Source organism: Rhinopithecus roxellana, chromosome 1 (genome assembly GCF_007565055.1).
Source record: "Rhinopithecus roxellana isolate Shanxi Qingling chromosome 1, ASM756505v1, whole genome shotgun sequence".
Classification (NCBI taxonomy): domain Eukaryota; kingdom Metazoa; phylum Chordata; class Mammalia; order Primates; family Cercopithecidae; genus Rhinopithecus; species Rhinopithecus roxellana.
In genome coordinates, this window is record NC_044549.1 from 76,745,504 (window position 1) to 76,762,684 (window position 17,181).

The 17,181-nt window shown below is 43.7% G+C and overlaps 2 protein-coding genes across 3 annotated transcripts in view; one reads left to right on the plus strand and one right to left on the minus strand.

The window, feature by feature from the left end:
* Positions 1-17,181, plus strand: part of CACNA2D3 (calcium voltage-gated channel auxiliary subunit alpha2delta 3) — a 958,335-nt gene that overhangs the window by 799,183 nt on the left and 141,971 nt on the right. The gene's annotated exons all lie outside the window — the stretch shown is intronic.
* Positions 834-10,400, minus strand: LRTM1 (leucine rich repeats and transmembrane domains 1). The gene is made up of 3 exons (XM_010363192.2): positions 10,251-10,400; positions 7,013-7,609; positions 834-1,370 (listed from the first exon to the last, which is right to left on the minus strand). Exons 1-3 carry the CDS (start codon positions 10,255-10,257, stop codon positions 937-939), a joined length of 1,038 nt encoding a protein of 345 aa, XP_010361494.1. The 5' UTR covers positions 10,258-10,400; the 3' UTR covers positions 834-936.

The following is a 17,181-nucleotide window of genomic DNA, read 5'->3' on the forward strand; positions in this document are numbered from 1 at the left end:
ACGGCTGCATTTCATTAGTGGGTAAACTGATTGCTCTGAGTATGTTTATATGTGGGTGTGGTTGTACAACTCTGTGCACTCTGTGTGCTATGTATGCAGATACAGATACACAAAAGTCATTATCTTGCTCTCAGCCCAACCTAAATTCATTCCTGCTGTAAGAGTTCTAAATGGAAGGTTCCAATCCCTTGGTGGATATGGCCTTTGGGTAATATCTGCCCCAAATTCTGGCTCCCCATCCTCTTTGTGTTTGTTTATATGTTATTTACCCTTGCATCAGAAAAATTCCCGAGACTCGGGGCCTGAGTCCTATTATCCAGACATGCAATCTTCCTCTTCCTCTGAGGCCTACAAAGCCCCAAATGATTTTCTGATTTAGAAAATGAAATAGACTTTGACTCTTGGGGCAAGCTATGAAATTCCCAACCAATAGACGCTCCCATTAAATATATAACATATACAACATCTGAAAGTATCACTGATCTAGCATGAACTTGAATTATAGAGGCATTCAATGCCCCTCGGGTAAGATCAGCAGCCTCTTCCCAGGCACTCAAAATCGGGCAGTTTTCCAGTGGACCATAAAGCTCCCAGGAATGCTGACTGGCATGTGTGTTTGAATTTCTGTTGCTCTGTAAAAGGAACTTAATCCATAGAAGAGTACCTGGAAGAGATGGCATCTTCCCTTTCTCTGTGTGTTTTACCCCCACATAGAATCACCATAATAACTTCTCAGGCCCAGAGCACAAGTATCATCATGTTATTTTTTAAATCACAACATAAATTCCTCCCCAGAAATATTTTTTACAGACACATCTTTTTTTTTTTTTTTTTCTTTTGGCAAAAGCAAAATGAGACTAACAATAAACACATCAGCCCTACTCAGACACTATCTTCTGGCCTGCAATGAACCAATCCTATTTGAGACAAAAGCTCTCAGGCTGGTGAGCTGTCAAGTCGCTCTTTTTCTTCCACCTTCCCAGGATCATTGGTTTGCGCCAAGGGTCCCCCATGGTACTGGGCTGTGATTGCCGCATAGGTGCAGCCATAGATGGCAGCTGCCAACATCATGAGACACACAATCCCACACACAACCCCAGTGATGATGACGGTGGCAATAGCATGACGCAGGTTGGCAGGCCTTGGCTTGGGTTTGAGCTCGCACTCCAAGAGGTCTCGCTCCCCCGAGTTGTGGTTCTCAGGAGGCCTCAGGACCACACCATGGGTAGAGCCGGGCCGCTGAGGCTGCGAGGACTCTGGATCAGGAGCAGCAAGAGGGCAGGGCTGGTACAGCTCATGAGGGATCCTAAGGAGGTCCTTTCCCTTCCAGGTGTCTGGTGATCCACAGATGACACCGTCTGTTATTCCCCCTTTAAAAGACAAAAGCAAAGGACAATAACAGAACCTTGATACAACAGAGTTCCAAAATCCTCTGCCTACAAAAACTTAGGCAGATGGAATTTATGAAGTACCATTTTTTTTTTAAATCCTGGAGTCAAAGAATTTAACAACCATATTTTATGATTTTAAGATTCCTAAATTGGCTAAATACTAAAAATGCCACACACTAAATTGGCAATTACTTATGACCAAGAATTCGTTAGAAGCCCAGTAACCTTCGTGTTCTGCAAATGCTCAGAGAAAACAATGCAAAAGCTGACAAGAAGGCACGCTGGGGGCCAGTGGTGAGCACAGCTGCCCACTGCATTCCTGCCACTCACGGCCCCAGTGAGCCCCGCAGACGAGAAATCTTTCGTGTACCAGATTCCTATTGAAAATCTAAGGAAAAAATAAAACAAATGTGCATTGTTGTGCTGTTAGGTGTTTATTACAAAGATCCTATGTGTCTCAACACTGTTCAGTGATGCCAGATGGAGAGATGGAGTGGTCTTGGAGTGACCTGTGGATTTGACAATACTGGAAATTTAGTTCCTGGAATTAGGTATCATGAATGTGTCTCCTCAGGCCTCAGAACGTTTACGGCTTTGAGTACTGAACTTTCTAATGGGTTATTAAACCCAGTGTCCATTCCCTGCAAGGTGATGGATATCCTCAGGTGTGTAGACTGCTGTTGGTCAGGGGGAATTTGGGTGGTCAGGCATTCTTTCCTCTGAGCGCTGAGGTAGCAGACTGAAGTCTAGTCTAGTGTGACCACTGATTTTCTCTTTGACTTTGGGAAAATGCACTTCGCTGACTAAATTTTCTGCCATGAAAACATCCTATTTGTATCCAACTTGATGGTTTACAAAGCCCTGTTAGATAAGTCGTAATACTCCGCTCTTGTAGGTAACTCTTGTCCAGACTCACAGAGGTCATGAGTGGATGAAACAACACCCAAATGCAATTCTCCATGCTCCGTCCAAGTTTTTTCCACTGCACTCACTGCCTCGCCACTTCCTCCTCTCAGGAGCGTTGTGAGGTCAGAGGAGTGGGCAGGATGGCCCTCGGCACTGTCTACTAGGAAGCCTTTGACTGGACAGAACTGCCCCATAACCTGTGCGTCGGCCCTTTCAGGCTGCCATAAGCGCCTCCCCTAAGCCAGCTGAAAAGATTGGCACGCCGTTAGCAAAGTTAGATTGGAGGAGATTCTCAGTACACACATTAAATGAAATATGAAATTATACCAGAAAGACATATGCAGAGGGCATCACTTCAACATTATTAGCACCCTCCATTGCATAGCACTTCAGAGTTCTAGGAATGCTTTCACATGTATTCTCTCTAAGCCTACAAGATAAGTTCTAAGTGGCCCTGTAAGTACATAGGGCCTATCTTGCAGTGCAAGGATTATCAGGTGGCCCCAACACACCAGGGTGAGTGGCAGTGGCAAAATTCAACCCATGTCCTTTTTGCTGCCACTGCTTAAAACTGAATCACCTACCACCAGAGTCTCTTGGATTCCTCCTGGCTTCTCTAGCAATCCTCTGAGGTAACAGTCCCCACCCTAAAGCAGAAAGATAAAAAGGGAATTTCTTCCTTTTTTGAGCCCCTGATTTTCATGAGGCCAGAGGTTCAGAGCAGCTGCTCCAGATGAGTCCAAAGTGCCATTGAGATTAAGGATTCTTACCTCATGGACCATTTCATTCCTCTGCACCTGACCATAAGAGCCTCTTCGAGGAAGTTGGTTGCAGGACAAAAAGGTCAGAGAGACAGAAATGAAGTGATGAGGCATTGAGAAGTAGTCATGATATTTAATCCAGCCAGAGAGCATGGAGACTTCTATCAGGGGAAGCAAGGCCACCTGCCAGGGGGATGGACAGGTTCATCAGCTGACTTCCACCTTGACTAGGGTGATTTACCCAATCACCCCAGACTTAAGAACTGTTTCTCTCCAGTTCCAGACTTTCTGCTGTTCAGTATTAGGGTGGGAGCCACAGCCTCTGGACCCAGAGCCAAGGAAATACCCAGACTAGAGCCTGGGACATAGCTGGAAGGCAGGGGCTATGGCTGCCGAATGCTCTATGGTCTTCTCCTGTGCAGGTGATCCTCAGCCAGGATGCAACTCCCACTCCCCACCATGTCATGGGCCGTGACCTCCTAGCCAAATCTGCTGATTACAGCCGGAGGGTCCCACGTCCTTCTAGATGCATGTAACTGACAATGCAGGAAGCTCCAGCTTGCCAAGCGCTCATTGTTCTCTATCTGATCACTAGTAGCTCTTCACCTCTGTCCTGGGAGAAACTAGATTCAAATCTTGAGTCTGAACATTACTTAGCTGTGCAGCCCTGAAAACCTTCCTTGACCACATCGTGCCTCTGCTTGCTCATCTGGAGAGTGGGAGACGAGGATAATTAAAATTCACTTCCCAAGATTGCTCTGAGGACTCAGTTGGATAAAATATGTCAAGTATTTAGCATAATACCTAGCTCAGAGTAAATGTTTAATGAAGTGAAGATGACTTGTTTACTAGTAAATAGAGAGGAATAGATAAATAGAGAGGAATCATACAATCTGTGTGCATATTTCTGTGGAGGAGATATTATTATGTATTCACCAAAGCACATCTTTTTGCTCTTAGGCCAGCAGAAAGACTAAATTTTCCCACTTTTTGTGGTCCATTTGGGGCCATGTGATTGAATTCTGAACAATGGAACCAATTAATGCCACCTCCAGGCCATAAAACCCCAGTGTAATCCGCCATGCATTTTGTTGCCACTTGGGGATGACCTTAGAGGCCACGTGATAAAGTTGGTGGCATCACAAGCTGGAGGGGGCTTATATCCCTAAATGGCTGCATGGAATGCAGACTCTGCCTCCATTTCCCTTGAACTATGACATGAATGAGCAACAGATTTTATTGCATATATAACTAAAGTCTGGGCTAGTCTGCTATGTCAATTAGCCTGCCCTGTCTAATACCTGTAGTGTTTGCATTTGTTTATATATCTTTTTTAAAAAGAAGATCTTGACTAATACCTGTTCCCTTATTTTGCCTGTATTCAATATGTCTATAATCCGACTGCCTCCCGTGTTTGGCACGTATTTGGATTTTTCCTAGTTATGTTGAGACATCCAGGTCTTATTACCCCAAATCAATTTTTGCTTCTCTCTGAAGAAAAGCTGTGATCTGTGCTCATGCAGCTCTGTTGTGAGGGAGTGTTGAACTGCATCACAGAATCTGAGGACTGGAGTGGGCCGTAGGAACTCCCTGGCTTAAAACTGTCAGTTTCCCTCTGGTGACACTGAGTGCTAGTGAAGTGTCCTAATTTTCCCAAAGACCAGCAGCAAGTTTGTGGCAGAGTAGGGCAGAATGCATCCCATCCCAGGTTGCTTCCAGTGCCCTAGTCCTGGGAACTTTAGCCACTTTACCTGTAGATGTAAACAATTTTATTTGCAACCTCTTATAAGAAAGATGTTGCCATAGTATGTGGCTCCTGTTGCTGGTTGGCTTGAATGCCGACTGGTTATTGATTATGTAGTTTGCTGTTACATTGTTGAGAAGGATTTATTCAATATCATACGTTTGAACCTATGTTGTATTCACCCTAACCTCATTCCTGCCGAGAACCGCTGCAACCATGCAGACACTGTTGATTCCCTAATTCATGTCTGTAGCTCCAACATCTTCCTGAGCTTCAGGCTTAAATATATAACCTCCAACTCAACCATTCCCCATGGATATGTACAGGACATCTCAAACTTGACATGCCCCAAGCTGAAGTCCTAATTGAATACCTCCCCAACACACTCACTCACTCCCCAACACACTCACTCGCTCCCCCCAGTCTCCTCTTTGCCCCTTGTCAGCTGAAGGCATCACCATTTACCTGGTTATCACTGCAGGACAAATCAAAATAGACGTTCCCATAATTAGGGTCTTCTCTTAATTACCCACTCCAACCCATTAGCAATGTCTGTCAGTTCAGTATTCCAAGTATCTCCCAGCATTGATCATGTCTCGCCACCCTGGTTTGGGCCACCATCATCTTCGCTGGCTGACTGAAATCACCTTCTCCCTCATCTCCCTGGTTCTTCTTCTGCAGCCTTTGGTCAGTTCTCCCAAGAGTCTACAGAGTGACCTTTTACATTGTAATCAGATCATATTGTTCCCTTGACTAAAACTCTTCAAGAGCTTTCCATCTCACTTAAAGTCCAGGCATCTTGGACTTCTCTGCACACTTCTGCATGATCTGGCCCGCAAGTACTGGTGTTGTCTTGTCTGTGTCCACTCACTCCCTTCCTCTGCACTAGCCACTGTCTTGTCTCTCTTTTTGTCCCACAGCCAAGCCAAGTTTTCCCCCTCATCAAGCCCTTTGTGCTCACTATTCCTTCCCCCAATTACCTCATGGCTCATTCCTCCGCAGTCTTTGGGCTCTGCTCAGCCATGTCACCTCCTTGGAGACATCTTCCCATCCATCCTATCAAAAATGAGACCCATTCTATCACTGTCCCCTTCCCCTGCCTCATTGTTTCTTAGCACTAATTACTATTCTAAACATGTATCTTCATTTATCATCTTATTTAACATCTGTTTCTACTACCAGCATGAAATCTCTATGATGGTTAGGCACTGCCATCTTCTCAGTGCCTGACGTACAAAAGGCATGCAAATATAGGAATGAATGAATCATGCTGAGAGCTAGGAGGAAAGAAGCACTGTGAAGTGGAGGAAAGAATGTCGGGTCAAGACCCAAAAGCCGTGCATTCTGTTCTCACCTGGGCTTCCGCTCTGTGATCTTGGGCAAGTCACTGAACCTCTCTGGGACTCTGTTGCCTATTGACAACAAGGATTGGCAAACTTTTCTGTAAAGAGCCAGATAGACAGCACAGCCCCTGTCACAACTACTCTGCTTTTATAGTGCAAAGCAACCACTCACTTAGTATATAATGAATGGGCATGGCTGTGTACCAATAAAACTTTATTTATAGAAACAGGAGATGGACTGTGGCCCTGGGGCTGTAGTTTGCTAACCCTGGGTGGTTTCCAGAGCCCCTCATCTTTAATAGTCTGAGATCTCTTGCTTTACTCTTGTCATCGTGTTAAAGAAATTGTGAGTAACTTTAGAGAGAGGCCCTGTTGCACCCAATTTCAGTGACAGTGGTGTTTGCTAAAGCAGAAAGGATAATTTTAGAGAATTACAGTTGTCAAATGGGTAGAAGCAGACAAAGAGAGAAAAATATCCCAGAGAGAGAGAACCATACCCATAATTGGAACACACTTGAAAATAAGAGTTTAGTGCTATTTGGGGTTGAGCAGTTATTCAGGTGGTGATTGAATGTCCTCCTTCTAACAGCATACCCCCAGATAAGTAACTTCATGTTGTATTAATTAAACAAGTGAAAGTTATCTCCATGTAACATATTTGTAGATTAATTTAGATCCTGAATTTAAACACCTTCTGATGACTCACTTGACTCTTTTGCCATACTGTGAAATGGCACCGATGTGTAAAAGCCCAAATCCACCCCTTACACACTCCTCCACATTCTTTCTAATGCAGAGAACAGATGAGATTCATCCTAGGCTGGTAACACACAGATGGGGGGGGGGTTCCAAATAGACATGACTCACCTTTATAGATAAATTTCTCCAACCAGAGTTTAAGGCCAAGCAAGTGGCAATTGCATTTCCAGAGGTTGTCCTTGAGAAATAAAAGCCTCACACTGGGCATGGATTCCAGGAGCGCTCGATCAAGCTGCTGAAGCTGGTTTTGTTGAACCGCAAGTATAGTTAGGTTCTCCCACGTCTCTCCCAGGGATGTGGGAAGGTGGCTTATGTTGTTTGATGACAAATCAAGCTCCCTCAGCTGAGGGAGGGAATGGAAAAGTCTGCTTTCCAGGGAAATAAGTGAATTCTGGGTTAGGTTTAAAACCTGCAAGTGCTGAAGCCCATGGAAAGCTCCAGGGGCCAGATCTGAAAGGGAATTGTTGGACAAATTTAAGGCCGTGAGCCATGGGACTGACCTAAATGCAAAAGCAGGAAGATGGTGTATCTGATTATCTTGTAAATGCAGTGTTCGAGTCTGACGAGGTAAATGGGAAGGAATTTCAGCCAGACCCTGCTGGCTGCAGTCTACAAAATTTGTAGATGAGTGACATCGGCACTTGTCTGGGCAGCCATATACCACCTGGAGCAGGACAATCACACCGGAAAACAGGAGCAGTTCACCTACAACAAACAGAAAGAAATTGGGATAGGAACCAGTTTGTGAGGTGTGGTATCAACACTTTTTCGCCTTTGAATTTACAGGTAATGTGCTTTCCAGCCAGGTAAGACCTTCTACAACCTGGAAGAGAGGTTCTGTCACTCACCATCTTTAGTAGAGCCGGGCTGGACAGAGTACATCCCCAGTGTCAGTAACTACTGCAATCTTTGTGCCAACTATTGTTGGAAGCCTTGAGAAAAGTACTCTCTCAGTGTCTCCTGATTCAGAAGATGGAGGACTTAGTGATATCAACTAGAAGAGTGAAAAAAATATTTGGGGGATATATGCCCTTTGTAGGCCACAGCAGAATTATGTGGGGCCAGATATGTAAAAGAGTGATAGAGGATTTCAGATATCCACATTGCTGTAAAGTAGGCGGCAGAACAGTGCTGTCTAATACAACGTTCTGTGATGATAGAAGTGTCCTGCATCTGCTGTCCAGTATGGGAGCCAATAGCCATGTGTGGCTATCGAGCTCTTGAGATGGCACTACTGCAACCAAGAGACTGAATTTTTATTTGTATTTCATTTTAACTATTTTAAACAAAAATAGCCACATGTGGCTAATGGTTACTGTATTGGATAAGGCAGATCTAAAACACTGCTACATATTGATATCCATTTTTGCCATTGTAATTCCGTGAACAAGGATAGTGTCTGCTGCTTTTTTATTCAAGATTATAAAAATATAGAAAAGCATTAAGAATAATTAATAAATACCCCTTTTCTATAATAGTTCTGCAAGTCATTCATGGGTTATCATACTTCCTTGATTCTTTTTCCTTTTAACTCAAAAGAGCAATGCATGACTTATGCAGTTGAACTTACTTTGATTCATGCCTAATTTCTATTTTCCAGCATAAGCCCCTTTCCTCATACCATTACTGATGTATCTCTCCAGACAGTTTAAAAACAATCGTTAGTAATGACAAAAATAGCAAATAACTATATAGCATGCAACTACCATTCTAAGTGCTTTATAAATATGTATATTAATTAATCCTCATAACCTTGTAAATATGGTTCCATTATTACCCCCTTTTGAAAGATGAGGAAGCTAGGCACAGAAAAGCTGAATCACTTGCCCAAGTTCACACGGAGAATAAATATTATAGCAGAGCTGTGATAAGGACCAGGGCTATCTTCCTCCCTCCAGAGTCTGTCAGAGTTCTTATCTGCTGTGTTCTACTGCCTGTCAAATACACACACACACACACACACACACACACACACACACACACTGTTTTGCATAACTTTTTAAAAATCCAAATAAATGTAATCATCAACATGTCTCGGTCTGCAATTTGCTCTGTTCGCTCAAAACTGATCTATCCACATTGATACGTGGAAAGCTAATTCATTCCTTTTAACTGCTGTAGCATATTCCATGGTGAGACCATGCCACATTTAGTATTAATATTTACCCCCACTCTTATGAGGGGTAGTTGAGCTCTTGCAGTTTTTTTCTTCATTCTAAATGATGCTGCAAAATAGCATCCTTGTTCAGACTGCCTTGGCTGTGCAGGAACTGGGAGAGGGTCTCTGGAATCCAAAGAAATCTTCTTGCAGGGCTCAGAGAGGAGGTTAAGTTCACATTTTCTTAGATACTGCTCTGTCATTCACCAAAGTAGCTATAACACTCCCTTCTGCTTTTTTTTTCTGAGACTTGAATTTGAAAATATGGCAAACATCTGTCAAGGGCATTTTATTATAAAGCGGTAGAGGAATTCGTTAGGCCACACAATAATATTCAAAACTCAAAATAGTTATCTACTCATAGTTGAAGCTCTTGAAAGGGGCTTTGTTTGCTCGCTTGCTTGCTTGCATGTTTGCTTGCTTGCTTGCTTTGGGTCTTAACTGGGGAAACACAGTGTGGCTGTCATGCACTTGAGCCTTTTCCCCTTTCTTCCTTAAATTCTCTAGTGAGGTTAACAGTGCTCTAGGGCAATAGGGAAGATGTTTAGAGAGCCTTCTGAAAGAGATTCTTCTCAGTTTAATTTAGTTCAAGGGATGCAGAACATCACAGTCTCCTTCCCCTTTCCAGAATATCAAAGAGCAAAACCACTGTTTTCCTTTCTATAATTTTGCAAATAATCTAAATGACTCCTTTCAAAGCCAAAACGTCTTCCCCTCAGTAATGAACGGACACCCCTCACTTTTAGCTGTAGGGCTCAGGTATTAATTAGTTGCAGGAAATTAATTCTTAAACCAGAGAATATGTTTGCCGCAGGATCCACTAATCTATTAATGAAAGGCTTGCCTCTCTGAGATTGTAGCCAATTTGTTCATTCTTTCTTTGGTTCCACTGTTCCCCTCAAAGGAATAATATATGAACTCCAACTCCAAGCACCATGTTTTCTATGAAATGGCCCGTGACATGCCAACTGCATATTCATGTCATGGCTGCATACATTTCTTTCCACCCTCTTCCTCTGCACCCAACATGCACAAACATAAATCCTCCCATGCAGAGACATTTTTCATATCTGTCCAGTCTTTTAAGACAGACGACTTGAAAATAGATTTCCCGTAGATACCTTTGTGAGGGGATCCCGTCTTTCTCCCAGACAAGAACTTTTCCAATGGGAATTGATCAGGGCTCACCTTTCATGACTGAGTCTTCTCGGGCGTCCTTGCTGACCTCGTAGACCCCTTAATTAATGTGCAGAGCAACACACGAAGGGCATGGCAGACTTGGAGCTTTACATTCAGTCTTTCTGAACCCTACCCTTGCTTTCCTTCAATGCAGAAAACAGTTGTTGCTTTCAAAAGCCCACTTATTTAAGCAGCCCTTCCCCTTGTCTCCATCTGGCTGGGATCAGTTTCCATAAGAGGATCTTGGGATCATGCCCCTCTTCTTTCTTAAAATGTTGGCCTCCCCAGGATCATCCCTGCCTTTCCCATTCAGATGATGAGCCGCATAAAGAATGTTTGTCAAACCTTGGTGAACAGCTGTAGCATTCAAACTGACCCCAATGGCTCGACCTTTTTGATTATTTAATCTGCTTGAAGTACAGGGCACCAAAATAAAGCTGCCTTCTTAATCCGGCCGTGGCTTCTGAATTCTGTTGACTTATTAACCATGCTGGGTCACCCCTCATTGGGTTGGGGGAGCCGGATGGGACCCTCGACCTGGGGGTCAAGCAGCAGAGCCCGCAGAGTGTGTAATATGAGGACAAATTGGCCTGCTAGAGGCTGACACGGTTTGCACAGTGCACTTCTTTGGTCATCGAAGGCTTATTCAGCCAACATCTGTGGGGATTAGCTGTGTTGACAGGGTCTTGATGCCCTGAAATTCATAGCCATGGTTTCCTTTAGTGGACATCACAACCTTCCTTCTGGTGCCACAAATACTTCTCAGCTGCTTGCTTGCTTGTTCGCTGCCCCCACAGCCCGCCCATTCCCCAGCCCCCCAGTTGAATTGACCTTTTGGTTAGTGTGACTTTACAAATACTTCTTAATCTTTCTTCGTTTCCCTGATGCTGAGGTCCTGGCCCTGCCCTCATTTTTCACATAGGAAACAATAAAGCCGCCCCTGTGAGCATCAGGCGTCAGTCAGCTGTGACTGTTCTCTAATTGAAGCTGCAGGGAACTTTCCCACCGGGGCCTGGAACCGTTTCACTGAATGTGCAAATCCCCTGCCATTTGCTGAGGTGGGGTTTCAATGCCTGAAGCTGCTCTTCTAGATAAAACAAAATGTTCTAACTGTGTGTCACTGTGTGTACGCTTTTATGGAGGCAGCATGAAGCGCAATCCTGGGCTCCAGGAAGTATAATTGAGCCATTGGGTTTGGGCTCTGGAATCAGGTGGGTCCAGAGTCAGTTTGGCTCCACCATCACCAGCTGTCTATCTCCAGGCAAGTGACTTGCCTACCCAGAGCCCCATCTCTGACATGGGGACAACAATAGCCCTTACTTTGCCAGGCCATGCCCGGGATTAAATATGGCAGTACACATCATGGCCCCAAGTTGTCTTCATAAGTGTTCACAATTTCCCGTGAGAAACGCTTCCAGGACTTGCATGCTGCTAGCATCTGAGGACAACCTGGACTGGTCAGCAGGAGGGATGTCCTGAGGGAGGTCCTGACAGAGGGCCATGGAACCTGGCCCCTCATGCCACTCTGCAGGTACAGAGGAAAGAGGCCCGTTGTGAATGGAAGATGAAAAAATCAAATTTTGATGATTTTCAACAACCTGTACTTTGTGGACTCTTCCATCATTTGGCCAAGCCCCTTCTGACCCCATAGAACCCAGTATATTCATCCTGCCTCTTCCAGAAAGCCCACTTTACCCAACCTGCCATCTTTTGTCCTTCTCTCCAGCATGTTTTTGAGCATCGGAGATACAAAGGGGAAAAGTCAGGTGTAGGTGACAAAGCAAGTCAGGTGATGAAGAGCCACTTAAATCTTAAGAACTCAATGATAGTCTTCCCTCCTTCTTTCCAGTCCCTCCTTCCTATCTATCTGTTTCAAGTGCACAGCATTTAATGATAATAATTTCCATTATTAATGGAAATAAATACATAACCATCAATGGCCCCCATTAGCATTCAATCATTAATTCATAACACAACAAACACTTGTGAACTTAACGCTCCCTCTAAGAACTAGGAAGTTAATAATAACTCATATCTACCTGTGTGCCTCTGTCTTTCCCTGGGATCAGAAACATTTTTTTATGAAGGTCAGATAGTAAATATTTTAGACCTAAAGGGCCATCAGTCTCCATTGCAGTTATTGGACTCTGCTGTTATAGTTTGGAAACAGCCAAAGACAATACATAAATCAATGGGTGTGCCTGCATTCCAATAAAACTTTATTTACAAAAACAGGTAGAGGCATAGATGGCCCACAGGCTGTGATCTGCAAACTCTGGTTATCCCATCCTCTGGCCACTGCTCTCACTAGTCCACTGCCCCACCTGTCACCCACCCCCAACTCCCACCACCCAGGCAAACTTATCCACTCTCCTGTTGCCTCATCTATCAAATGAGAGAATTGGGTAAGATGATCTTTAAGGCCTTCTTATGTCCAGAACCTTGTCATTCTGGTCAAAAAGCATGAATGGGATTGAAAGGCACTATACTTACCAACTTTAAGGGGGCTTGGGCAGAGAATTTAAATACCTCTTTAGGTTATAGTGGAGATATTTAGCTGTGTGTATAAGGCCCAACTGGGATCCAGATATCTTAGACTTGGGGGCCTGAAAAAGATGAATCTATTGACAGCACAATTGGATGTTGGTGGTCAAGACCCTGACAGAGAACCAAAGGCAGTCAAGGCCACTTCTGGTTAAAAGCTAAATGAAGAAGCACATTTTCGTGCTGTTTATTCCCTAAAGTTGTGTGGTCCTGGGAAAATCCCAGGCTCTCTGAGCATCAGCATTCTATCTGAGAATGTAGATAATACCTACCTCACCGGAGGCAGGGAGGATCAAGTGATACTTAAGTGCCTAACACATATCTGGTACAGCAAGAGATCCAAAGTGGCATCTTGGCCAGGCATGGTGGCTCATGGCTGTAATCACAATACTTTGAGAGGCTGAGGCGCGTGGATAAATTGAGGACAGGACTTCGAGACCAGCCTGGCCAACAAGGTGAAACCCCATCTCTACTAAAATACAAAAATTAGCTGGACATTATGGCGGCCTTCTGTAATTTCAGCTACTCAGGAGGCTGAGGCAGGAGAATCGCTTGAACACAGGAGGCAGAGGTTGCAGTGAGCCAAGATCATGCCACTTCACTCCAGCCTGGATGACAGAGTGAGACTCCTTCTCGAAACAAAACAAAAAACAAAGTGGCATCTCCTATTAGCAGGATGGATTTATAGACCTCAAAGAGTCTGAGCTGGCTGCTCCCACCTAAAACACAAATATCCAGGAAACTCGTAGAGAAGCCCCGGAGTTGATGGGTTCCTGGCAACATCTGCTTACTGCCCAGGGGGTTTTTTGGTTCTGGTTTATTCATGCTGACCCCAATTGGGGGTTAAAAGATGGACAATGCACACATGGCCTGCACTGCCCCCTGGGACACTTGGATGTGGAGGCTGATTAATTTATTCCATCTGACCTCAGCCAAGAGAACAAAGGGAGGGTGTGTGATATGCATGCTAATACTGGGCAGTGCCTTCTCTCTCTCCCTCCCTCCCTCCCTCCCGTGGTGAGCAAATCCAAGAGGTGGCAAGACAGCCATGCTTGCAAAAAGAGGAACCAAGGAGAGATGCTGAATGTCAGCTCAGGCCAGAGCCACTCCCTAAAGAGGAGAACTGTACTATGAGGGGCTCCTGGCCCCAAGACCTACCAGAACCCCAGTTTCCCACATGGGAGCTAGCTGCAGATGCACCCTTAGAGTAAAACTGTGTTTATGATCACACTGAGATTTCAAGAATTTCCAAGCTTCTGAGACATATTCTTTTGCCCTTTTTAAACCAGAATGTTTCTAATATGTTAGTCTATTTACCATTTAATTTCCCTGAAATGACAAATCAATGATTATTAACCCTGAAATAAAATTGACAGTGTCTTGAAATCCAGTATGTAATAGCTCTTTCTCCCAGGCAACCTTATATAGATATTTAAAGAATAAAGGCCAGGCTTAGTGGTTCACGCTAAAATCCTAGCACTTTGGGAGGCTTAGGTGGGTGGATCACTTGAGTCCACGAGTTCAAAGCCAACCTGAGTAACATGGTAAAACTCCATCTCTACCAAAAATACAAAAAATTAGCCAGGCATAGTGGTGAGCACCTATAGTCTGAGCTACTTGGGAGGCTGAGGTAGGGGGATCACCTGAGCCCAGGAGGTGAAAACTGCGGTGAGCCGAGATCACACCAGTACACTAGCCTGGGCAACAGAGTGAGACCCTATCTCAACAAATAATAATAATAAACAAATAAGAACAATTACAACTAAATATACCCATCTGGGAGAATATTCATAATAAAATGTGAGGCAAAATAAAGCAATTGGAATAGGAAGCATATTGTATAATCCCATTTATATTCAAAAAAGTATTAGAGATGGAGGAATTAACCCTATAAATATGCATTGGTTTGTCTGAAAATGGAATAAGTGGGAAAGGTCAGTCACCAGACTGATAATGCTGATTACTTGGAGGGGAGACTAAAGAAAAAGAGGGGAAAATAAACATTTTCTGCTTATACTTCTGTATATTCAACTCGCTACAATAAAAATTATGTCTAAGAAGCAAGTAAAGGCACATTTCCTTTACTGGAATATTTGAGATGTCTTATCTTCCAGTGACTAGCTGAATTATCTGTATAAATATAGCATGCCTAGAGTTTGCCTCCTCTCTCATCAAAAGGGTTAGCCCCAGAAGTAACATCTGTCTTTCTCTGCCAAGGGCCTCTATGTGTGATGAGCCCTTATAACAAATATGAGCATTTCTCCCAGTTGTAAGGTCTGCCTTGGTAAAGTCATGGCCAAGTGCTCCTCCATCCCTGTCAACAGGCTCCCCATCCAAACCATGTGGTATGGTGATCTAATGCCGGGGAAAGCAGCCAGGCCTAGTGACAGCTGCAGCCAGGAATAGTGGGGAGGAGGCCCTTGGCACCACAAATCCATGCAGAAATTTCATTTGGTTAGGAAGAAAGTTTGACTTTGGAGGCACATAGATAATAGTGAAAATAGTTTCCTAGGAATTGTGGATGACCAGATGGCACCCAGGTACACAGTTTATACAGAGCTATTTTAGAGTTTTATTATTGTCTTCCATCCCTCCCTCTCTCCCTTCCTCCCTCCCTTCTTCCTGGACCTCTGCCTTTGGATTTACTATCCTATAAGACATATACAAATAAGAAACATAGAAAACTAGGAATATATTTTAAAATGACAATCCTATCAATCACGTATTTAGTGCTTACAATGGGGCACATATGGCTAATAATTTGTATTAAAATTATGCTATTTTAACAAATAACACCGAAATCTCAGTGGTTTAACAGAATAGCTCATTTATTTCTCTTATCACAGTCTAGTTCAGGTTGACAGGGACCTGGGCTCCATGCTGTCATTCAGGAACCCAGGCGTCTTCCATCTTGTGGCTGTGACCTCTTCTTGGCTCTCAGAGCCCTCTCCATCAGTTGGAAAAGGTACTTACCACTTCTGCTCACATTCTGTTAGCCAGAATTAAATCACATGACCATGTCTAACAGCAAGAGATGCTGGGAAATGTTGTCTAGCAGTGTGTCTTGGAAGAAGAGGAGGCATAGCTGTTGAAGATCATAGTAGTTTCTGCCTGCACACTTTATTGCATTATCTCACTTTAAAGTAACAAACAACTCACTAGACATTAAGTTTCAAATGACCTCTTTGTTTCCCATACTTTCTTCAAAACCCACATAATAGGTTTATTAAGTAAATGGTGAATGAATGAATTAAGATGTTACTATTTTTTTTTTTTTTTTTTTGAGACCAAGTCTCACTTTGTCATCCAGGCTGAATTGCAGTGGCCTGGTCTCGGCTTACTGCAACCTCTACCTCCTGAGTTCAAGCAATTCTCCTGCCTCAGCCTCTGAAGTAGCTGGGATTATAGGCACACACCACCATGCCCAGCTAATTATTTTGTATTTTTGGTAGAGACGGGGTTTCGCCATGTTGGTCAGGCTGGTCTCTAACTCCTGACCTCGGGTGGTCCACCTGCCTCGACTTCCCAAAGTGCTGGAATAACAGGCGTGAGCCACCGTGCCCATCCAAGATGTTACTATTACTTTTAATATAAATTACAAAACAGGGACAGAGAAGGTAAAAACTTGCCCAAAGTTTCCCACGTATTTGTTGCAAACACATGGATTGTGAGTACCAACGTTTGGTACAACATTAAGGGAACCTATAGTTGTATTTGTTTTATGCCCTAAGGTCATTTTTTATACAACCCGTTGTTTTGACATTAAGATGTCAAATTTAATTGTCTGGAAGCTCTGATTCAGGAGGTGAGGACACAGTTCCCTCTTGCGCCGTTCAGTGGAGAACCAAGGCTACCATATGTTTTCTCTAGTAAGAAAGTGGGGAGGATATGTTCATCTCCTTGTTTTTCTTGCCCTTTTGATAAGGTAAGAATTCAGGTTCAAGGAACGCCTAGGGTTATTCCGTTTACTGCATATGAATATCAGTGGAGTTTGAACTCCCTTTAGCAGGCCTTGAGTTGCCTGATAAAATTAGTAGAGTAGTGGGTTTGATATGTATGCCTCCAGCCTCCCTAAAGCTAAGAAAGACAGTGGCCAAAATGTTTCTTTTCAGCATTCACATGTCCACAGAGCCTAAGACTTAGCCCGGTTCTGTGTGGACTAGAAAAGGCATAACATACTGGTTCCTGGTCTTCATAGAGCTTACCAGTCTGTTTTGTTTTGTTTTTTTGTTTTTGTTTTTAACAGTGTCGCTCTGTTGCCCAGGCTGGAATGCAGTGGTGCTATCATAGCTCACTGCAAGTTGCAACTCACAACCAATGATGTGAGTTCCATCATTGGTACTCACAATCCATGTGTTCGCAACAAATACGTGGGAAACTTTGAGCAAGTTTTTAC